The sequence below is a fragment of the Abramis brama genome (assembly GCF_963993115.1).
Source record: "Abramis brama genome assembly, chromosome: 21".
Lineage (NCBI taxonomy): Eukaryota > Metazoa > Chordata > Actinopteri > Cypriniformes > Leuciscidae > Abramis > Abramis brama.
Genome location: NC_139983.1, coordinates 25,721,065 through 25,746,012, shown reverse-complemented (window position 1 = coordinate 25,746,012; position 24,948 = coordinate 25,721,065). Strand labels below are relative to the sequence as shown.

At 37.8% G+C, this 24,948-nt stretch overlaps 1 protein-coding gene across 21 annotated transcripts in view; it reads right to left on the bottom strand.

The window, feature by feature from the left end:
* The window catches only part of gphna (gephyrin a), an 80,898-nt gene that overhangs the window by 5,330 nt on the left and 50,620 nt on the right, over positions 1–24,948 (bottom strand). For 4 of the 21 annotated variants that reach the window (XM_084097734.1, XM_084097749.1, XM_084097751.1 and 1 more), the window contains 14 exons: positions 23,595–23,636; positions 22,329–22,403; positions 18,792–18,854; positions 16,958–17,000; positions 16,738–16,875; positions 12,116–12,271; positions 8,083–8,175; positions 7,399–7,454; positions 6,735–6,854; positions 6,224–6,282; positions 2,709–2,862; positions 2,505–2,626; positions 575–662; positions 37–110 (listed from right to left, as the gene is read on the bottom strand). In XM_084097734.1, the coding sequence (XP_083953860.1) occupies positions 37–110; positions 575–662; positions 2,505–2,626; positions 2,709–2,862; positions 6,224–6,282; positions 6,735–6,854; positions 7,399–7,454; positions 8,083–8,175; positions 12,116–12,271; positions 16,738–16,875; positions 16,958–17,000; positions 18,792–18,854; positions 22,329–22,403; positions 23,595–23,636 (1,283 nt within the window). The remainder of the gene's footprint in view (positions 1–36; positions 111–574; positions 663–2,504; positions 2,627–2,708; positions 2,863–6,223; positions 6,283–6,734; positions 6,855–7,398; positions 7,455–8,082; positions 8,176–12,115; positions 12,272–16,737; positions 16,876–16,957; positions 17,001–18,791; positions 18,855–22,328; positions 22,404–23,594; positions 23,637–24,948) is intronic. The other 17 variants (XM_084097752.1, XM_084097737.1, XM_084097754.1 and 14 more) reach the window with 9 other exon arrangements.

Sequence of the window (24,948 nt, the reverse complement as noted above, 5' to 3'; positions counted from 1 at the left end):
TAGCTCTGTATGACTAACACTGCTTCTCTCACTCACCCTGGCTTCATAAACACTCGACCGAAGTGGATCTGGGCATGGAGGTCTATATCCAGCACTTGCTTCAGGTAGTCCTGAGAAAAAAAGAAAAGAAAAAGAAAACAGACGTTACAGGTGTGTGTGTGTGTGTGTTTGCGTTTCTCCTCTTATGTAGTACAACACATCTATCCCTGCCTGGTGAAGTGAAACATTGGGTAATTAAAGAGCTCTAATTAATAGGGCAGAAAATCAAGAGCGAGAGTCGGTCAGTGCACTGCTGCCTGGGCAAAGACCCAAAATAAAAGGTCAGATTAACAAGTGTGGCTTTGTGACAAAAAACAAGCAGTAACACTAGATGGCAGTAAAACACACGTTGACCTGTGGCATAAGCTCTTTAAGTGTTTTGATCTGAGATCTCATGGCCTTTGGGTAAACCAATGGAATCCTCTCCTTGACATGAAGCAGATTGATCTGTGAGGCCGCATTCCTTTATTGAAAAGCTCAGACATTTAAAACATGTGACCTTGCATACACTTCCAGACAACTCCAATCAACTGACCTTTTCACCCATGGACACGCCCCCGGAGGTGATGATGACATCAGCGCGACTAATGCCCTCGTTTAGGGCGTTCAGCAGGTCGTCTGGGCTGCAGGGAGAGTTAGAAAACATGTTCATGCCAAATGACTTCCATTTTCTCTTTGCCACATCCATTACTGGCATATTGGTTAAAAGTGTCAAATGTTTGCTTACACCAGGTTCACACATACTTTATTTCCCGTGCCCTTGTTAACAGATTATAGCATTCACACCGCACACAGATGCGGTCCGGCAATGTGTTCCAGGAGTAGTGCGTATTGTTTCCGCACTGTCTGTTAAAGTGACGGTGTATTGTTCGCATAAAAAAATAAACACATGGCTTTTTGCCCAGAGTAAAGCAAGGAAAACTACACCTTACCTCATATTTAGATTAACAAGGCGACATAATGGATGACAGTCGTCTCTTCGTGGAGGTGGAAAAACAAATGACCCGCATTTCTTGTATGTAGATTTAAATCCAAAAATAAAAAAGGCATGAGAGTCGGCTGTTTTGTCAATGTGTAAGTTTTACTTTAAAATGTTACATTAAAAGAAAAGTATGTTTAAATGTTATCCCACTTTCTTGAGCAACCTAATATATAAAACTAGAAGTAATGAATTGAATGATACATTGTTTAAATTGGTGTACTTAAACGTGAATAAGTCTATGAAACGTTGCATAACTGTTATGTGTACATAGAGAATGCTGAAAAAGCATTTTTCAATAAATGTTGTGTTTGTGGTATACAGCAAAGGATCAGTTGCACACTGCAAACGTGTCATATGTGAAAGCACATGAAGCCGTGCTGCTTCTGCACTGCGTACTGCAAACGGAGTATGTGTGAACCCAGCGTTACACTGTTGCTAGTGCAAATTGAATGCAAGAAATAACCTGAATTTAATATTTTTATTCATCAAGGACACATTTAATTGATCAAAAGTGACAGTAAAGACTTTTACATTGTTGCAAAAGATTTATTTGAATCTTTTTTACATCGTTACAAAAGATTCAAATAAATGTTGTTCTTTTGAAATGTGTATTCATATAAGAATCCTGAAAAAAAGCATGTATTACAGTTTCCACAAAAATGTTAAGCAGCACAACTGTTTTTAGTATTGATGATAAGAAATGTTTCTTAAAAACAAATCAGCATAATAAAATGATTTCTGAAGGATCATGTGACACTGAAAATAGGAGCAATGGCTGCTTTGTCATCACAGGAATAAATAACTTTTTAAATTATATCAAAAGAGTAAAGTTATTTTTAAAGTGCAATAATATTTCACATTACAGTTTTTTACTGTATTTTTGATCAAATAAATGCAGCCTTGGTGAGCATAAATCTTACTGACCCCAAACCTTTGAACTTTTATTTTTTTATCAATATTTAACCTGCAATATTTCAACTGAAAAAAAAAAAATTAAAACAAAACTGTTGTTCTTCTACTGTCCTTACTTTTTTTTTTTTTTTTTTTATAGACTTCATTGGATATGTCAGCAGAATTACATAAAGCAATAAATAATACATTTCAAAATACACAATATCTTGTTATATTTTATATTTATACTAAATGCATTAAATACTTCAGTCAAACTCGTTTTTCATCACTGATACTTTCAATGTAAACCTATTTGTAGTTGCTCCTTATACATGTTTTTGTAAACATCCTTACAGTATATGTATGTGAAGACAAATAACGGTGGAAAAATACTTCAGAAGACTGCAGGAAGTGCTGTCGTCCGGTAAATTCTGCTGAGACGTTGTATGATCCTGTATCGATTCTAATATATGAGCTGGAGTTTCAGAGGAGTGCTGAGGTTGGAAAGATTTAGATATGTGCAAAGCTGACTGTGTGAGTGTGTGTGCGTGTGCGTATGCTTGTGTGTGGGCGGTAAAGGAGGGATGCTGACTTGTCTCCGACGATGCCGAGGTTGATGGTGGGGTAGCCGTGCTCCTGAATGGTGGCCAACAGTGTGGATCGGTTACTGTCCCTGATCTTGCCTGGGTGGAGGTCATCCTCAGGGTTCAACAACTGCACACATAAGCATATATAAACACGTTCAAACTCGTTTTAAATGACCATGAGCAAAAGAGAGTAACAAAGCAAGCCCTACCTCATTGCCAGTGGACATGACTGCTACAACTGGGAATTTCTGCACCTCCACCTCTGTGACTCCTACAGTGGCCAAGAGGCCGATCTCAGATGGACCCATGTGAGTGCCCTTAGCCAACACACACTCTCCACGCTTGATATCATGACCTATAGGCCTGTGTGTGACACAAGCAAGTGACTAGACTTTAACATCAGCATTTAAAATACCAGTTTATATTATTCTAAACAAATGAGCCTGATTAAGAATATTCACATAAAGCATCAAACATGATATTATGTACACATACACTACCGTTTTTTTAAAAGAAATTAATACTTTTATTCAGCATGGATGCATTAAATTGAATAGAAGTAATAGTAAAGACATTTATAATGTTACAAAAATTCTTATTTAAATAAATTCTGATTTTAAAATATATCCAAATAGAAAACAGTTATTAGGGGCCAAGCACCGAAGGTTAAAAGGTTAAAAATTTTGATAAACCCAACAGTTCTCAAAAAACGAATTTGACAAAATAAAAATGGATGTGAGGCTATATCTCCGCAACACTTGAGCGTATAGAGACTTGAGACTTGGTACATGTCATCACAAGCATGAACTGAGGCTATATGCAGTGTTTTGGCACAGCGCCTCTAACTGGTCAAGAGATATAAAAAAAATGGCTATTTTTGCTTATAACTTCTGAATGGTTTGCCAAAAATCAACAACGTTTGTCGAACAATACCCAATTTTCCCATATGGCCTATTTTGGATGCCGACCATTTTTAATTTTGACGTAAAATGCTCCATTTTATAAACGTATTGTCGTATCGATACTAAAGGCTGATTTATACTTCTGCGTCGGACCTACGCCGGAGCCTCTACGCTATAGACTACGCGTTGGTTTTCATTTATACTTCTGCGTCGTTGTCCGCGTTGACGCGCAATTACACATGCAGAGGGAGCATGTGAAACCCGAGGGAGGGGTTCTAGCAGACCAATCACAGCGCTTGCGTCCACGTAGAGTTGACGCGTTGTTACATTTTTGGAGAGGTGCACGTCAGGGTACGCGCGCTACACACAGCCTACGACGTAGCTACACCATGAGTTCGACGCAGAAGTATAAATTGGGCTTAACACGGCAAGTGTCATCGGCACTGTGCCCTGAAGCTACTCAAAAAGTTGAGACAGAGCCACCTTGTGGTCAAAAGTTAAAATGAAATTTAAAAAAAAATGCTAAAAGCTTTTGATTCATTTTAATGCCTTTTGATAAATTTTATTGCGTTTTGATGATATTTTGATCAATTTTGACTTGATGGATTCCTTGAGTCATTGCGAGAACAATGATACCAATTATGCCATTGTTGGTCAAATTTCTTTGAAAACCTACTTTTTCAAACTCCTCCTAGACCGATGGTCCAATTTTCACCAAAACTGGCTCAGATCATCTTCAGTCCACATTGGCAAAAATTTATTAAATGCTTTTTGATAGACAAAACCTTTATCAAATAACACATCAACGAAATTGTTGGCATGGTGCCAAGCTGATTCTGAGGCTGTAACTGCGAAATACAGTGAGGAAAATAAGTATTTGAACACCCTGCTATTTTGCAAGTTCTCCCACTTGGAAATCATGGAGGGGTCTGAAATTGTCATTGTAGGTGCATGTCCACTGTGAGAGACATAATCTAAAAAAAAAAATCCAGAAATCACAATATATGATTTTTTAACTATTTATTTGTATGATACAGCTGCAAATAAGTATTTGAACACCTGTCTATCAGCTAGAATTCTGACCCTCAAAGACCTGTTAGTCTGCCTTTAAAATGTCCACCTCCACTCCATTTATTATCCTAAATTAGATGCACCTGTTTGAGGTCGTTAGCTGCATAAAGACACCTGTCCACCCCATACAATCAGTAAGAATCCAACTACTAACATGGCCAAGACCAAAGAGCTGTCCAAAGACACTAGAGACAAAATTGTACACCTCCACAAGGCTGGAAAGGGCTACGGGGAAATTGCCAAGCAGCTTGGTGAAAAAAGGTCCACTGTTGGAGCAATCATTAGAAAATGGAAGAAGCTAAACATGACTGTCAATCTCCCTCGGACTGGGGCTCCATGCAAGATCTCACCTCGTGGGGTCTCAATGATCCTAAGAAAGGTGAGAAATCAGCCCAGAACTACACGGGAGGAGCTGGTCAATGACCTGAAAAGAGCTGGGACCACCGTTTCCAAGGTTACTGTTGGTAATACACTAAGACGTCATGGTTTGAAATCATGCATGGCACGGAAGGTTCCCCTGCTTAAACCAGCACATGTCAAGGCCCGTCTTAAGTTTGCCAATGACCATTTGGATGATCCAGAGGAGTCATGGGAGAAAGTCATGTGGTCAGATGAGACCAAAATAGAACTTTTTGGTCATAATTCCACTAAACGTGTTTGGAGGAAGAAGAATGATGAGTACCATCCCAAGAACACCATCCCTACTGTGAAGCATGGGGGTGGTAGCATCATGCTTTGGGGGTGTTTTTCTGCACATGGGACAGGGCGACTGCACTGTATTAAGGAGAGGATGACCGGGGCCATGTATTGCGAGATTTTGGGGAACAACCTCCTTCCCTCAGTTAGAGCATTGAAGATGGGTCGAGGCTGGGTCTTCCAACATGACAATGACCCGAAGCACACAGCCAGGATAACCAAGGAGTGGCTCTGTAAGAAGCATATCAAGGTTCTGGCGTGGCCTAGCCAGTCTCCAGACCTAAACCAAATAGAGAATCTTTGGAGGGAGCTCAAACTCCGTGTTTCTCAGCGACAGCCCAGAAACCTGACTGATCTAGAGAAGATCTGTGTGGAGGAGTGGGCCAAAATCCCTCCTGCAGTGTGTGCAAACCTGGTGAAAAACTACAGGAAACGTTTGACCTCTGTAATTGCAAACAAAGGCTACTGTACCAAATATTAACATTGATTTTCTCAGGTGTTCAAATACTTATTTGCAGCTGTATCATACAAATAAATAGTTAAAAAAATCATACATTGTGATTTCTGGATTTTTTTTTTTTAGATTAGGTCTCTCACAGTGGACATGCACCTACGATGACAATTTCAGACCCCTCCATGATTTCTAAGTGGGAGAACTTGCAAAATAGCAGGGTGTTCAAATACTTATTTTCCTCACTGTACGTATTGACACCAAACTTTGTATGTGTCATTGTCACCTCACACTGACCACACAATATTAATTTGGTGGCAGCACCACCTATTGGTCAAAAATTAAAAGCAATTAAATCCATTTTTCATGTTGTTGTTGTTTAAATGTTCAAATATTGATACAACAAAATGTTCTGGGGGCCATGACATTTTTTTTTATGAAAATGATCAAAAACTCTGGAGGTGGCTGGGAAAAAAAAAAAAAAAAATGCTGGCAGCGAAATAGCTAAGATGGGAAAATACAGTAAAAATCGAATTAAAAAGTAAGTATTAGGTTTAAAAAAAGTATTTTTTTTCTTGAGGAAGCAAACTACAGTCCAACTCACCTGATATCCTGTCCTGGACGGGCCTGAACCAGGATCCTCACTTCCAGCTCCTCTGTACCCTGTAATTCATAACCAACCATGGGTTGGTAATTCATAACCAACCCATAACCAGACACCTGTACACTTATGAACGACACTGGACTTTCATTTATATGCAAAGTTCCTACACACTTTTTAAAAGGTTTTATGTGTTGTGTTTCTTGATTTATCCTTATTAAAACCATGACACAAAACATTTTTCCTTAAATATTTACCTTAAAAATCCTTCTGTATAATTTATTGTAATTATATAGTTGTAGATTACTAGTGGTTTTTTTTTTGGTTTTTTTTATATATATAAATGGATATGGGATGTAAATAATGGCTATTATTTTAGGGATGTGGTTAATTTTGAGTAAGTTCAAAGTTATTTATTAGAAGTTTTATTTATTTATTTCCATTTATTTTGAAATATTATATATTAATTATAATAGTTACAATTATTTTGTGGTTGAGAATGTGATATACTTACGTCTTCAGACTCTCGTAGCAGTTCTGTGTCTTCTACTTGCACTACAGCGTCTGCACCACATGGAATAGGAGCACCTGTCGTCACCCTCATCACTTGGCCTGGCATAACTGTGAGAGTGGGCTACACACAGAAAAAGACCCTTCACCACTGTATCAAAAAAAACATACATGTGTACGCCTTTGGTGTGGAAGCAATACACTGATGTTTTGTCCTTCTGATACTGGGTTAAATTGCGTTTATTCACATAAAATAACACATACATACATATAGTACATTGTTATCTGTATGGCATCAGCTGAGAAAGCAACAGTACAACAGAATGACCCAAGACACAAATGCAAACACACACTTTGCATGTTCATTTTAATGTGGACGTCAGCCATGAGCACTGGAGTGCTGGCCTGCACTCTGCTGCACACAGCCCACAGGGATCTCCCCCTCCCCCCCCCCCCCACCTCTCTCTCTCTCTGTTTAACGCACTCATTAAACACGCTCACTGATTCTGAGTTTTCTTGCCATCTGAGCACACAAGTATCCTGCAGATGCAAGGTGCCAGTGCAAAAGCAGGCATTTCCATGTGTAAGGAAGAGAAACTCAGCATGTTCACATCAGGTTTTCATGGCACAACAGTGTAAGAAGACTAGTGAGTGTTAGCTTAACTCACCTGCTCCCCAGCCTGAGACTCCCCGATGATGAAGCGATCACCAGGGCCATCAGCAGCTGAAAAACAGTAAAAAGAATAACTCACAGAGTTATTTTCAGCAGGTTTACAGGTTTGGTGAATGAGATTCTAATGGTAATAAGGTTAAGAATAAGGTTGTTATATCCTATTAAGCTTATTATGATAAAGTATTATGGGTAAAAGGGAAATAATCATAAGTTCTAATGAATATATCAATTACACCTTTTTTATCGACACAGTGCAGGTGCCAATTTGGCCCTGTTCCAAAAGGTTGCGGACCGCAAAATCTGCCCTTTAAACTTGGTCAACTTGTTGTTGAACTGCAAACATAATATGTGTGAAATTATGTATATAGATTTGATTTGTTGATGTATTTACCTCCTACACATTTAATGATGGTATAAAACTGTTTGTGTTTGTTTGGGCAATGTGAACTACCCTGAACACTGAATGTGCAAATGTATATTTATGGGCAGGTTATATTATATAATCAGTTATGTGATCGCTCTGCTCTTAAGTCAATATAAATGCGGTACAGACTGAGAGAGGTTGGAAAATCTCCAGACCGAGCACGGTTCCAGCAAGTAAAAAGCACCATTTGGGTGGAAAAGGGGTAAACAAGACTTATTGTGTGATTGTGTGAATTTGGCAGAAAGGAGTAATCACCTCGAACAGCATAGCCATCTTTAACTGACGCAGGGAAAGGAGGCAGGTTGTCTTTGGCGTAGACGTCCTGAGCCAGAACTCGACCCATTCCATCTACAAACAAAAAAAAATTCTGATGAACTCATACAATCATGAATACAACAACAAAGAAAGATAACTTCCTTGTAAAAGTCAGAAAGGGAAAATGTGCCTAGATCAGAGGTCAGCAAAAGAATGCAAATGCATGAGAAAGCAAATGCACACATGCAGCCAAGACAACAGACATGAACAGAGGGACGTAACAAAACAAGGACAGTGCATATTATGATGTACACTCTCTTAACTATTTTAATAATACAAAGAATGTATGTTATTAATTACCAGTTAAACATTTCATGTTCTATGTTTATTCTGGTAGCCTGCAAGCTAACAGGTTAGCATATTAGCTTAGCATACTGTTAATTGACAAACATGCTGCTAATTGACAAGCCTGCTAGCCTTGCACACAAACTCGGATAAATTATACACCATTATTTGTAGTAGCTAGCACTGCTACAAAACGATAACCCATAATAGTGAAATTGAACACTCTTAAATAGTTTAAATAGTGAAATAACATCCCTAACCCTTGAAAATGTGAGAAGAATTTTAATCTATCTTTTATAAAGTACAATTGTTAAATGACTGAAAAGTTCCTCTAATTGAGGAATCAGCTATCATTTCAGTGAATCAAGCTAACCAATTAACATACTAGCATAGCATATCGCCAGTCGATGAGGCTATTAACTTTGTATTCAGCTAGTCAATAAGCTAGCTAGCTTAGCGTACTGCTAACTGATAAAACTGCTAACCTTGCACGTTTGTAGCTAGCATAACCCACAAAAGTTATTTTGAGTATTTAAAATAATATCTTTAATTTTAAAAAGTTATTTTCATTATCTAGAATAATTTTTTTTATAACGGGCATTACAAGAGGGGTGCATCTCAATCAGCTCCCTAGTTCAATAGTCAGGGCACTGATCAGCAAGCCAGCCATTTTAAGCACTGTGTAATAGTAGCTGTAATATGTGTAATAATGTATTTATACTACTTATAAAGAACTTTGTCAGTGATTGAATTTCACACATTTCATACTCTCATGTGAAAGCACAAATATTCACACATAGCCAAAATGAAGTTGTAGGAAAGGTGGATGAGCGTGTGCCCTGAAACACAGATGTGCCATTTCCTCTGAACACCAAACATACACACTTACACTCACACACAAAGCCTGAGATCTCTTGGGGGAGCAATAAGCGCCCTCCCACACATGAAAAGAAGAGGAGAAAAGAGAGATGACAGACAGAGAGGGAGAAAAAGGGGAAGGAATAAAGAATCAGGGAGAGCCAGAAGGAAAGAGAGAGAGAGAGAGAGAGAGAGAGAGAGATAATAAAGAGAGACAGAAAAAGAAAGAATGAGAGAGTGCAAAGGTGCTCTTGTAGAGATAAAGCAGGAGAATGAGAGAGGGAGAGCGAGCTGATGCTAATGAGGCCTCTCCTCGGTTGGAGGCTGATTAGAAAAGACTTATTTCTCTAAAACAGCACATCTGACGAGGCTCTAAATATAGCGCGTGTCTGGATTGGGAGATCAAACAGATGGGGTCGGTGTTATCTACACACAGAGATGAGTACTCAAGCGCACATCACAGAGCCCTGACAACCCAGTCACCGTGAAACTGCAATGATTCCCTGCAGCTACAATACAACAAGCCCAGATCAACTCAACACAGCCGAGCACAGGCCCGTAAACAGACCACATGTAAGCCTGGAGTCCATACCAAATGCTGTCGTCTTGAAATTAACACTAAAACAGTGCTCCTAAAACTGAGTTAACGTTATCTTTGACTCAATTAACTTTAAACTTATGGGAAAAAAAGTTTAAAATACTAATAAGCTTGGTAAAGACACTAAATAAACTTCTAGTAACTACTAACCAAATGAAAAATGTTGGGGAAAAACTTGGTTGTTCTCTAAAGAGCAGTATTGAGGATATTTATAATAAATTGTACACATAAATTCCATATATTATGAATAGAATTGAAAACATTATTGTGAAAAATATGATATGAGAATCTGACTATATATATATATATATATATATATATATATATATATATACATATATATACACACACACACATACATATATATATATATATATATAGAGAGAGAGAGAGAGAGAGAGAGAGAGAGAGAGAGGAAAAGAAAAAAGAAAAAAAGTTAAAAGACATTTTTAAACCTATTTTAATCTATCCTTTAAAACTAGAATGATTAGTTGCTTGTTCTAATTATAATTTTTTTTTCTCTTTAAAATCATCCTAAGGAATAAAAAAAGAATCAGCCATAACATCAGCCAATTATACACTACAGTTCAAAAATTTGGGGTCAGTGAGATTTATTTTATTTATTTTTTGAAAGAAATGAATACATTTATTCAGCAATTTATTCATAAATGTTGTACTTGTGAACTTTCTATTTATCAAAGAATTCTGAAAACATGCATCACAGTTTCCACAAAAAAATATTTATTAAGGAACACAACTGTTTCCAATTGATAACTACAAGAAATGTTTCTTGAGCACCAAATCACTGAAAACTGGAGTAATGGCTGCTAAAAATTCAGCTTTGCCATCACATTAAAATAGACATTTTAAATTGTAATAATTTTTCGCAATATTAATGTTTTTTCTGTATCTTGGTCAAATAAATTTAGCCTTGTTGCGTTCAATATTTTTCAAATCTTAACAACATCAAACTTTTAAATAGTGGTGTATGTAGACATAGATGTATACAGCAATATCTGCAAACCTATTGGTTATTGGTAATTTATATCGGTGCATCAGAAACTCTTATACATCAAAATCCATCAGAACAGGCTCTCACCTCAGCATACTCTAAATGGCCAATCTTCTCCAAGGCTGAGACCAGTTATACATTTTAAATTCATTTTATTAACCAAGGTGACAGAAAGAGGTTTTAAAACAGACAGCCGCTCATAACTTACACCCATCTTGTTGTATGAACAACGCATTTCAAAAATTTATGAGTGACATTACTTGGCTGGGTGAGGATATTTCCTCTATTTACGCTGATCTGGACCTGCCCTCCTTGTGCTCGCACTGAGCTGAAAATCAATCACTTTTATCTGTCAGGAAACAGTGAAGCTCTACACACAGTTACTGATAGATTGAAGGCACAATGTTTGAGGTGCTGGTGGGTTTTGTGAAAAGAGGTGATGTCGGAAAAGCTTTTGTATTGAATGTTTGCTTTAAGTTGTTATTTTTACTGTTGGATTTGTACGCAAGCACACTGACATATCTAAGCGTTCACTGGCTTCAATAGCAGCAGTCATGGACAAATGATTTAGAACGCAAAATGACAACAAAGCTCTTTAAAACTAGGCCATTCTTCGTGGATAAAACACACAGATACAGCCAAACATGGAACATGATTCCGTTGACTATGTATGACAACCATGCCATGTCCAAATCAGTGGAACAAGCTAAAGCAAAACCAGTGAATCACTAGCCTCTTATGAGCTGAATCCCAATTCGATGTACTATCCGTAATAGTGTCACATTAAAGTATGTCAAAAGGTACTCAAATGGCATACTATTTCTGATTGGATGGATCATTCCATGCAATGCAAGTGGATTTGTTTGCAATGATTCACTGATGTATCATCAAGACACGATTTTTGTCACAATTTTGTACTGGCTTACTTCATAATTAAAAGTATACAATCAATGGCTAAAATGTTTGTATTATACTTTGCATACAAGTATACAAAATTATGCAAATAGTGATTCAGCGACACTCAACTCAGTCCTTGACATGACTTTTCCACCCTCTCATCAGTGGCAGCAAACAACTCTCAACCGCCCCCTGCTGGTCTGGAGGTGAAATGGCACTGAGGCATGGATGACTATTCCACATATTACTGGGGCCAGATGAGCATCAAGCATGCTCGAAGGTGTGCGCCGGACATGAAGGTGCTGGGTAAGGTGCTCACTGACCTGTGTCAAACTTTTGGGCTTGGGCGGCACTGGCCAGGGCTATACTCTCTGCCTCTGCTTCGGCGCCAGTGCAGAGAGGAATTTTCCGCCAACTTGAGCCACTCTGGCGCCAGATGCCTTTTCGTGCTGGAGGGGCCAAGTCATCTGCATTGGGCCCTGCCAGACGCATTGGGCACATTACACTACCACATGGGCAATCCCACTATCCCCCACCACATGGACCGACATTAACGCCCAGCTCACAGACCTGTGTCTTGGTGGCACAATTCACATCCACATGCAAGGGTGGCTGCTCTGTGTTAGTGATGGCCATGAAAAATCACAAAAGAGCCATAAAAAAGAATAGCATGGGCTAAACTAAACAGCTTTTGGTGCACTGACCATAAAGTACATCCCATAGTTTTTTGTTTTGTTTCGTTTAGTTTAATCTAACCATTGGGACTGGACCGCTCCGGATGTTCATGTGAATTGAGTCACTTTGAATTGAGAGATTGAAAATCTTCCATAGTTTTCCTGAAATTCAGAAAGAAGGCCTTTACGTTGGATTTGTGTGTAAACTGATCACAGAATCTGTCTTCAGATGAACACAATGGCATCAAAGCTTCAGAGAAGGTCAGCGAGTTAAAAAACAACAGAGGACGGCGGATGGAACGAGCGACAAGATTAAAGCTGGAAAGATGGAGAGATGATGGGGTGAAAGAAAGAATGAACAGATGTGTGACAGATGAGGAGCTACAGGCAGGAAAGATGAAAAAGCTAAAGCTGAAAGCCTGCAAAGCAAAAAGCTTGGTGACTATATGCCTTCAGCACTTACTGGCCTATATACACCACAGTCCAACAGCCAATGAGAACACAGTTTGGTATCATAAGAGGGACAGTACTACATGTTAAAAGGATAGCCCACAAACAATGAAAATTCTTTCATCGTTCATTCATCCTTGCGTCTTTCAAAATCCATTTGACTTTCCTTCTTCCGTGGAGAAGAAAATAACTTATTCATGACAGCATGTCTCTATAACAAAATGCTCTTCACAATAATGAAAGTAGTCATATGGAGTATTTTTAAGATGTTTTATGGCTCTTCAAATTACATTGTATGAAAAAGAGTAGCAAGAACATTCTTCAAAACTTACTGTGTGTTCCATGGAAGAAAGAAAGTCATATGGATTTGTAACAACATAAGGGTGAATAAATGATGACAATAATGCTGGTTTTTGGGTGAACTATCCCTTTAAGGCTTATTCACAACATTTTTTTGAATGAGTCTGAATTTTAAATACTAAAATATGCATGACAACATTTTTTTAAATGAAACGATTCAACCTTGTGAACTCCATGCAGAGTCTAAAACACCATACTGCAATGATCCATTGTTGTTTTTTAATTCTGTTCTGTTCATTTTTACTGGTTGTTGAACAAATTATAAGGCAATCAACAAAAAAAATAAAAAAATTCAGAGAATGTCGTAAACAGAAATAGTTTTTTTTAACAATAAGTTTGTAAAATGCCAGTAGTTTATAATAGTACTAGTAAAATATCATGTTTCTCAATACCAATTTCAATGCAACAACAACAAAAAATGCTAGAGAATACATCCCTTTATTTTAAGATATATATACAGTACAGGTCAAAAGTTTGGAAACATTACTATTTTTAATTTTTTTGAAAGAAGTTTCTTCTGCTCATCAAGCCTGCATTTATTTGATCAAAAATACATAAAAAAAAAGTCATATTGTGATATATTATTACAATTTAAAATAATTGGTTTTCAATTTATTATACTTTAAATTATTATTTATTTCTGTGATGCAAAGCTGAATTTTCAGGATCATTACTCAGTCTATCACATGATCCTTTAGACATCATTCTAATATGATGATTCATTATCAAACAGTTCTGCTGCTTAATATTTTTTCATAACCTGTGATACTTTTTTTTAGGATACTTTGATGAATAAAAATAAATAAAATAAAAATAAAAATAAAAAAAAGCAGCACATTTTTTAAAAATAGAAATCTTTTGTAACAACAATATACACTACTGGTCAGTAATTTGGGGTCAGTAATTTTTTTTCTTTCTTTTTTTGAAATAAATCAATACTTTTATTCAGCAAGGATGTGTTAAATTGATAAAAAGTGATAGTAAAGAAGATTTATATTATTAGAAAATATTTTTTTATTTTGAATAAATGCAGTTCTTTTTAACCTTTTATTCATCAAATATATTAGGCAGCAGAACTGTTTCCAACACTCATAATAAATCAGAATATTAGAATGATTTCTAAAGGATCATGTGATAGACTGGATGTCACATGTGACACTGAAGACTGGAGTAATGATGCTGAAAATTCAGCTTTGCATCACAGGAATAAATTATTTTTTAAAGTATATTCAAATAGAAAACTATTATTTTAAGTTGTAATAATATTTCACAATATTACTGTTTTTTTCTGTATTTTTGATCAAATAAACGCAGCATTGATAAGCATTAGAGACTTCTTTCAAAAAATATAAAAAAACGTAATGTTTCCAAACTTTTGACCTGTACTGTATATATATGTATATGTATATATGTATATATATATATACAGTGAGGAAAATAAGTATTTGAACACCCTGCTATTTTGCAAGTTCTCCCACTTAGAAATCATGGAGGGGTCTGAAATTGTCATCGTAGGTGCATGTCCACTGTGAGAGACATAATCAAAAAAAAAAATCCAGAAATCACAATGTATGATTTTTTAGCTATTTATTTGTATGATACAGCTGCAAATAAGTATTTGAACACCTGAGAAAATCAATGTTAATATTTGGTACAGTAGCCTTTGTTTGCAATTACAGAGGTCAAACATTTCCTGTAGTTTTTCACCAGGTTTGCACACACTGCAGGAGGGATTTTGGCCCACTCCTCCACACAGATCTTCTCTAGATCAGTCAGGTTTCTGGGCTGTCGCTGAGAAACACAGAGTTTGAGCTCCCTCCAAAGATTCTCTATTGGGTTTAGGTCTGGAGACTGGCTAGGCCACGCCAGAACCTTGATATGCTTCTTACAGAGCCACTCCTTGGTTATCCTGGCTGTGTGCTTCGGGTCATTGTCATGTTGGAAGACCCAGCCTCGACCCATCTTCAATGCTCTAACTGAGGGAAGGAGGTTGTTCCCCAAAATCTCGCAATACATGGCCCCGGTCATCCTCTCCTTAATACAGTGCAGTCGCCCTGTCCCATGTGCAGAAAAACACCCCCAAAGCATGATGCTACCACCCCCATGCTTCACAGTAGGGATGGTGTTCTTGGGATGGTACTCATCATTCTTCTTCCTCCAAACACGTTTAGTGGAATTATGACCAAAAAGTTCTATTTTGGTCTCATCTGACCACATGACTTTCTCCCATGACTCCTCTGGATCATCCAAATGGTCATTGGCAAACTTAAGACGGGCCTTGACATGTGCTGGTTTAAGCAGGGGAACCTTCCGTGCCATGCATGATTTCAAACCATGACGTCTTAGTGTATTACCAACAGTAACCTTGGAAACGGTGGTCCCAGCTCTTTTCAGGTCATTGACCAGCTCCTCCCGTGTAGTTCTGGGCTGATTTCTCACCTTTCTTAGGATCATTGAGACCCCACGAGGTGAGATCTTGCATGGAGCCCCAGTCCGAGGGAGATTGACAGTCATGTTTAGCTTCTTCCATTTTCTAATGATTGCTCCAACAGTGGACCTTTTTTCACCAAGCTGCTTGGCAATTTCCCCGTAGCCCTTTCCAGCCTTGTGGAGGTGTACAATTTTGTCTCTAGTGTCTTTGGACAGCTCTTTGGTCTTGGCCATGTTAGTAGCTGGATTCTTACTGATTGTATGGGGTGGACAGGTGTCTTTATGCAGCTAACGACCTCAAACAGGTGCATCTAATTTAGGATAATAAATGGAGTGGAGGTGGACATTTTAAAGGCAGACTAACAGGTCTTTGAGGGTCAGAATTCTAGCTGATAGACAGGTGTTCAAATACTTATTTGCAGCTGTATCATACAAATAAATAGTTAAAAAATCATATATTGTGATTTCTGGTTTTTTTTTTTTAGATTATGTCTCTCACAGTGGACATGCACCTACGATGACAATTTCAGACCCCTCCATGATTTCCAAGTGGGAGAACTTGCAAAATAGCAGGGTGTTCAAATACTTATTTTCCTCACTGTATATATATATATATATATATATATATATATATATATATATATATATATATATATATATATACACACACACACACACACACACTTTGCTGTTCATGTCTGATTGTAGAGGACTCATAACAGCTACTAAAGTTATTCAGCCAAGAGCAGACTCTTTCTTGTTAATATTGTTGTTTGATTAATATTAATGACAGTTGCGGGTCTAATAGGCTGAATTTACACTGCAAGTCCTAATGCACAGATTTCATATTTGATTTGATTACATTTTTATCCCACTTGTTCACGTTCACCATGTCACCAAGATTGAACATTTTAAAATACTTTATTAATACATCCCTAGTTTGCAAATATATATTCTCTCATCTGGTTTAACTTTGTGCAATCAGGCATTTGGTGTAGTTTAGGGTTGGTATGCGCAAACAAAGAGCTTACCTCTGTAGTTGATGATTTCAGTACCCAGGACAGGAGTCATCTCTAGCACAGTGATGAAGGCCTTGTCCATAGAAGTGAGGGGAAACGGGGACATGCGGTGTCTCCGAGCTACCTTGGTGATGTCCACTGCACTGTGACCTGATACAAAGAGTGAGAATTTACACATGCTCTCAAACGCACTTGCACAAACATCACTGATAATGCACAATCGGTCACCCACTTGCTCTCAGGATGTTCTCCTTGCTGCTGCATCGTGACTGCACCTACAGATATAGAGAGAGAGACGGAATGAGAGGGAATGAAGAAGAGAGAGAGAGAGGAATTGGGAAAAGAAAGACAGAAAGACATGAAGAGAGTTAGCGCACAAAAGGAGCCCCATCCTCCGTCCAGGAGAGCATTCCACTGACAGGGTTCATATAGATCAGAATGATCATCTACACATTCAGACAAAACAACCAAAAGAAACTAGCTTGAAAACAAACAAACAAACTGAAAATAATATTTTCAGTCCTACTGCCATTATTATCATTATCATCATGGACTTAATGCTGTAGCAAGGCTGAACATTTAAGTGTTATGTCATGTTAGCACTCTAGTGCCCAAACCAACCCGGCTCCAGAATCGCATCTGATATAACAGACATTAAAGTCAACATGAAACTTTTTAATCCTGTAATCTGATGTATTTTAGAGATGCAGTTGTAGGCATTTCCTATCAAAACATTGAAGTGGAAATTTTGATTGGATCCACACAAAACACTATTGTACAGCTTCGGAAGACATAAAATACTACTTTTATGGTACCTTTATCATGTTTATTTTGTCATTTTACTGCTCAAGTAATGCCACGTGAACAAAAAAATGTAGAACTTGCTTTTATCCATCACAAATTGATTGGATCTTGAAAATTGGGTGTAAAAAAAACAAAATGGGGGTTCTGTCTGCTTTTTGACTGGAACTTGAGGTTGAAGATCAAGTTTAGCCTTAAAAGCATTTTGACTTATACCATTGATAATTCTCCTTTTTTTAAATCCAATGCTATTTGATATTGATAATGTAATATTTTTAAAAAGTTTAGTTTCCTACAACAGTAGCCTAGATGTGGCCTGCTTGATGTCAGGTAAGAACAGTCAGTTCAGAGGCCATTAATTATTTGCATATCTATTAAAATATACATTTATTTAAAAAATACGCTCAATTTCAAGTTGACTTTAACAGCTAGGAAGCTCCATAAAACAGAACACTTCAAACACTCCCTCCCATTCAGTTTAATTTTGACCCCTTTTAAGCTGAATTTCTCTCAAAATTAGCCATGAATGTTTTAAGATAATAATAATAATAGCAAATTTGATTATACATTCAGCTGTAACTGTGGAATCTACCAATACAAAGTATCATAAAGTATGGAGTTCCCTTAGGCCAAGAGTAATGGTATGAGAGGGCAATCAAATTCCATGCAAAAATACACATTGACTTGAAGCTATAGTGGCTGAAGTCTATAGATATTACGTTTTTGATTTACTGCATGAAAGCGTTAAAACAGCCCTTTATGTGTCCTTCGTGCTGAGACGCAATGCCCCTGGCCTATAGGGGGAGACACACAAGCAAGTCCCAAATCCTTTCTACTCACGATCCAGTTACAACAGACTAGCACCAACACGACAAATCAATGATCGACACAGAGCAGAGAGAGAGAGTTAAAGAAAGACAGGAAGAGGAAGAAAACAATGAGGCGCAGCTCACATACAGCAAACAGCAATAAAACACTGCATCTAAATGGAGATAAAACTTAAAAGGAACAGAAAAACAGGAGAAAAAAGATCTAAGAAACAGAACTCAATGTCCACAAGAGACTCCAACACACCAAACGGCTAATAAAACAAAGAGAGCATTAGAAAGAGCAACGTCTATAGACAAGATAATGAGAGAGAGAGGAAAGAAACAAGACAAGGAGAGAGAAGAAGAGTGTAAAGCAAGGAGTTTGGACTCCTGACGCAAAGCAGAGTTTGCGGATGGAAACAGCTCCTTTTTTTTGCGTGGGTTGGGAATAGTTACTCGCGAGTCGAAGGTCCTATGGTTCCTGCGATCATCTTTGAGCCCCTCCAGCCTAGAGTGGAGCTTTGGCAATGAACAGAAACAAAAGGGTTTACAACAGACAGAGCAAAGGAGAAGCTTTGGGAGACCAAAAAAGAAAACCGAATGAGTTTTAAAGGCTCTCTGAGACAGCGCTCGCTCAGTTTACACACAACAAGCTGAGATGACAACGAATGAGCACTGAGAGGTGAAGAGAGATCTGACTGGACGTCATTCGCTCCTGTTGCTAATGTTTAGGTGGGCATTATGCCGGCCAGCCAGGCGGTTTTTGAGGTGAGGCACAATGTCACTCGGCACGCACAGTTAGCGAAATCACACGGCACATACAGCACTTTTGTTCCAGTGAGATTTCAGAGGACACCAGAAAAAGACAGTGGTGTTGATTATCAGTGTGCTATAATGGCCACCAGAACAGTTCAGAGTTTGTATAATACATTGGATGGATGGATGGATGGATGGATGGATGGATGGATGGATGGATGGATGGATGGATGGATGGATGGATGGATGGATGGATGGATGGATGGATGGATGGATGGATGGATGGATGGATGGATGGATGATGGATGGATGGATGGATGGATGGATGGATGGATGGATGGATGGATGGATGGATGGATGGATGGTTTAGTTTCACTTGTTTTCTTTCTTTTCGTGAAGTACTGAATGCACTAAAACAAAAATTGTCAACTAAAATACAGGCAAGTTTAAGATAATTTGTCATAATTCAAGATACATTTAATTTACTGATAGCCCCGTTTAAACTTTGTGTAATAATACATTATGATCATTATTTCATAGATCCTAGAAAACCATACACCTAGAGTTACTGCAAATGAATGAATGCAATATTCATAATTTATTTAAACCAGTTAATGCACAAACTGTTTCAATTTATTTTGTTTTCTTTCTGTAATTCTGTAATCCCATTATGAATATATTATAATTGAATGCACTACACTAAAAAAAATAGCAGTTCAAACTTAAGTTTGAGGTTAATCATGGTAACTAAATAAAAAAATGTGATTAATTTGAATCAACTAGTAGCCCTGTTTATACTTTAGGTATAATAATACATTATGATTATTATTTATTAGATTACAAGTTATTGTTTAGGTTATTTAGATTCTAGAGAGTCTAGATTTAGTTTTACCATAGTAAGTACAAGGATCATAATGAAAACACAAAAACTGCTTCTAAAATGCAGATTAAAATATCAGGCCATAACTCAATGAATTATAAGATTAATAAAATAAAATAATTATTTAAAACAGTTAATGTACTAAAATAACATTAAAACGGTTCAATCAATTATTTTCTTAAATAAAAATAAAATAAATAAATAAAATAAACATTGTCTTCCATTAAAGACCCAGTAGTATTAGTTGTATTAAAAAAATGTGCCAGTTTAACTACAGTATATCAAACACAACAACACAAACATGCAGATCTAAGACTGGTAGCATCCTGTTAACCAGCAATCTTTAATCAAGTCCTGTACAGGCAAGGAAGACTGTACATCCGTGGCACTTTTTATTCTTTCCCTCCTCCTATTTGTACATCTAACATCCTTTCATCAAAAAACAGACAGCATGAGTGAAGATGCTCATAGTGACTCATAGTGAAGATGAGAGGTAACCAATGATCACAGGACGGTTGAAGGAATGGATGGAGGCAATGAAAGCAATGCAGCAATGTCAGGTCTCTTTAAATCAGAGTGGGACCAAAGAACTCAGTGGACTGAAAACACACGCTCACAAACAGACACGTCCTCACACACATAGGGTGGGGAACGATGTGTCAGCATATGGGCAGATGAGAGTTAATCCCTGACCGGTGAAATGAAGATGGAGTAATTGGGAAACAGCAATGGGGAATGAATTATTAACAAGAGAGTGTCAGGCCCAATAAGAGGAACTCCGCTCTGTGATTAACCAATCAGAAATGATTGATAAGACAGTATGGAAACTAACAGCTGTAATGCTGGTGAGCCATTTTATTAGCTCGGAAAGAGGGATGGAGAGAGTGAGAGAGAGAGAGAGAGAGAGAGAGAGAGAGAGAGAGAGAGAGAGAGAGAGAGAGAGAGAGAGAGAGAGAGAGAGAGAGAGAGAGAGAGAGTGGTAAAAAGAGATGCTGTATTCCAAAACTTAGTGAGCTGCCTAAATAGACAGTATTTTAAGGCATCATAGTCACACTCTTGACATGAAAGTTGCTCCAAAAGGTAGGCAGAATAATTCTATAGGGCTATCGAATGACCACGCCGGTCCGCGCGGGCTATGATTTACAGAGGGCGGGTCTGTGTTGAAACGCTGCTGTCAATCAACAATCGTGGGAGGGGCGTCGAATTTGTGTGACGTCACAAAATCGAACAGCTTGATTTGAGATGGGGGGAAACAAATAAGAAGATTTAAAAAAAAAACACTGGATGGATTTTTATAATTTTATGATGGTTATGTACAGGCACTGCCAACGCACATTTCAGTACAATCAACTTGTGCATGTACCATTATATGACCCCTTTAAGGCTTAATATTATTTAAACGGATGAGTTATACAAAAATTCACCCTCCTCACAGTTGTCATGAAGGGCAAAATTAGCTATATAGACCAAAACCACTTTTTGCACCAGGCTGTAAACACTTTTTTTCTGCTGTAAAGTTGGGCATTTTAACATCTATTGCAGCCTGTCTCTAGCAGCCAGTCAATGAATTGCAGTTTAAGGTTGAATTGCAGAGACAGGAAGGTTGCCGCTTGGTTTCAACACACTACTAACTCAACCAGGCCTCACCCCTTTATTTTGCATGCGTCTTGGGTGGGAATTACTTAAATGAGGAATATTGTGACGTTCTTTCCCAGAAGAAAACTCAAGACTACAATCAACGCGTTTCAGGGAGTTCAGAAACAATGCTTACTAAAATAGAGAATAACTCCCTTTTTAAGTTGTTCTTTCTAACTTTGCAGACTAGTAACTTTGCAGCTCAATTAGCTAAAAGTGTCAACTGCATTAAATTAGGAATATTTAATAATTACACTACCTTCTAAACTAACTAATTTGGCCAAATTGTTAGAAGCGAGAATGCAGAAATACCAAAATGCATTGCAACAAACTCTGTGAAAAACATCCATCAAAAATAGCATACAAGTCAAGAAAGATGTTAATGATAAATATATTTAATTAAATAGCAAAAAAATTACTTGATCGAATTAAAAATTGTGAATCTATTCTCCTGTGCACTTCATGTGAGGAGCGCTAAGATAGCCATCTTTGCAGTTGGTAAAGCAAGGTAGTTCACTAGGTTTTGGAACAAAGCTAGAGAGAAAGAGAGATTTTTTTAAGACAAGAAGTCAAAGCTATAACAAAAAGTGTCTTGATGCTACATCAGAAGGCTGTGGGCCACGTGCAACACTCTGAGGGAAGACTCTGGTGCATGTTTGTATGTGTGATTGACTGAGTGCTGACTTATGTGAAGATTAGGGGAGAAAGGGATATCTGTTTACCTGGTCCAAGGTAGAGTACCTTGACTTGAGCGTGATGACCTCATCCAGGTGAGCCCTGAACTCTCTCCGTGAGGCCTGGAGGAAGCCACAGGACAGTAACTCACCTGATACAGCCTTGCCCGTTAACAAACACACACACACTTCACAATATACACTGTCACAAACACACACTCTAAGGATCATCTAACACTGATATGAAAAATATGAGGGGGAATCAAGCGAAAAGTCATAACAGCAAAATAATCCTACTACTGTACTACTACTACTACGCAACCAAAGAGGAGCAAAGCAGCTGCAGCATGTCTCTGTGTGTTACGCCAGTTTTTCATCTGATCTCTAAGAACAAAGGAGGCTTCCGTGGATAATGAGCACTCATTGATTGTATTAAAGCTCATTTCTATAACTCCTCCAACTTTGTGAAGCTGGAAGTGTTGCAGAAAAGTATAATATTATAAGTTTTTAGTCTGGAAGGACAAGCGTGTATTTGGTGATTTTTAAAGCTGCTGTTAGCAATTCAGAAATCATGCTAACTTCCACCACCATTCCCCATCCTTTTATACACTCTTGACAAAAAGCCGCACTCCAAGGGTGAGTCTCAGATCTTTCAAGAACATGTCTTAATCATATCATATCAAAAAAAGATTAATTATATTATATAAAATTTTATTTGTGAAAAATTACTGCAATGCAAAAAAACTTTCACATTACTGTAATGTGAAAAAACAATGATATATTATTTAAATTGTATTATATTATCTCTATATGTTGTACAATTAACAGTATTAATGTATCACGACAACACTTGTTGTCTTTAATATATGAAATAAATAAAAAACGACCTATTAAAGTAATACGAATCACCATTGAGAATAATAGAAAATACAAAAAAACACTAAAATAATGCTATAATAATTTGATGATTGGTGGTATTTCATAAAAATTGCTTACAGCAGCTTTAAGTGTTTTTTTTTTTTGATCAATCACATATTATGCTATACATTTTTCTAATTACTGATCACTTTATCCTTAAAGACAGAAAAGTTCACAATTCACGAGAAATTGAAGCACACACACAAACACACTCTCAAACACACAAAACAAACTATGAGGCATTTTGGGGGTAAATAAATGAACCGATGAGACAGACTTGCATCACAGGGATGAGTTGTGCACGTGTGAGGTGTGTGAGCAATGATTGGCCGAGTCTCTGAGAGGGGCGTGGTTAGTCGCAGGGTGATGGGCGGCGCAGTGTAAAACATGCTGTACCTCTGTGACACTATAAGTGGATGAGCAGGAGGTGAGCCGGGCCTGGTGTAGGGAGAGAGGGAACAGGGAAGAGGAGGGTTAACACTGCAGCCACAAGCAGGGGGAACACATATAAACAGCATTCCCATCATTACAGCGGCTCACAGGCAAGTGCTCTACAGGGAGAGGACACATTCAAGACACAGGTGGCAGCAACCCCACTGCCAGTTTGACAGGACACAACTCCACACGTTTGCCAAGACCTCCAGAGAGAGATTATCTTCAAACACAAAATGAAACATGCAACAAACTAGTTACAATGATAGCTCGCTGACAAAAAAAAAGAAAGTAAATTCTGTCATAAATTACTCAAATGCATGTCATTTCAAACCTAAATGACTTTCCTTCCTTTCAACACAAAAAGAGAAATGTTGAAGAATGTGTCGCATCAGAAGAAGAAAGTCATGTGGGTTGAGAGTGAATGATGATGGCAGAATTTTCATTTTTGGATGAAACTATCCCTTTAACGCCGGTTTATATTTTGAAAGAGGATAAACGATGGACAACAGAATCCTTGCTCTTTTAAAATAAAATAGTTTAAACATACTCTAAAACTCACAACACAAAGCTTCATCTCTCCATTTGAGAAAACTAAACTGCATAAAAAAAAGGTAATTCTGAAATTGGTTATAACATCACAACATAACATGACCGCCAACATTTACATATCAACGCCCATTCAGTATTCAGCAACTCAGCCCACTCTGATGAACGACAGCGTGAATTAGGCTAGACTGCCAATGTAGCTGTATGTGTCAGAAGATATGTACGTGTATAAACAACAGAACCTAAAGAATGAGATAAAGGATGGATTGAAGTGTGAATATGAAGAACTGAAACTATGGAAACTAAGGACACACAACTGGACAATTCGAATTAAACAGAACCAGTCAAGTCTATAATGTACCACTACGTGTCCTTGAAAACTTGTACCAGCCTTTAACCCCATAGGCACACACACACACACACACACACACACATTACTAAAAAAATTAAAAATGCAGAGGCACTGCCAGATACAATATGCATCTCTTCCACAACTGCCACACATCTGTCACATTCAATGACAGGGATGTGTAATCGCCACGGCAAGCGTAAGGGCCTGTTCTCCCCTTCAGCTGACCTTCAATCTCCTCTCCATTCATCAATGGAAGAGAGAGAGAGAGAGGAGGTGGGGGTGGGGTGGGCTTGGGAGCAAAGGGTCATTGGCCTGTCAATGTCCATTTATTACACTTTCAGAGAGGTTAAGCCCGATATACGCTGTCTCTCAAACTAACACACGCAACCTAAACATGTTATTAGTGTTTATGTGGCT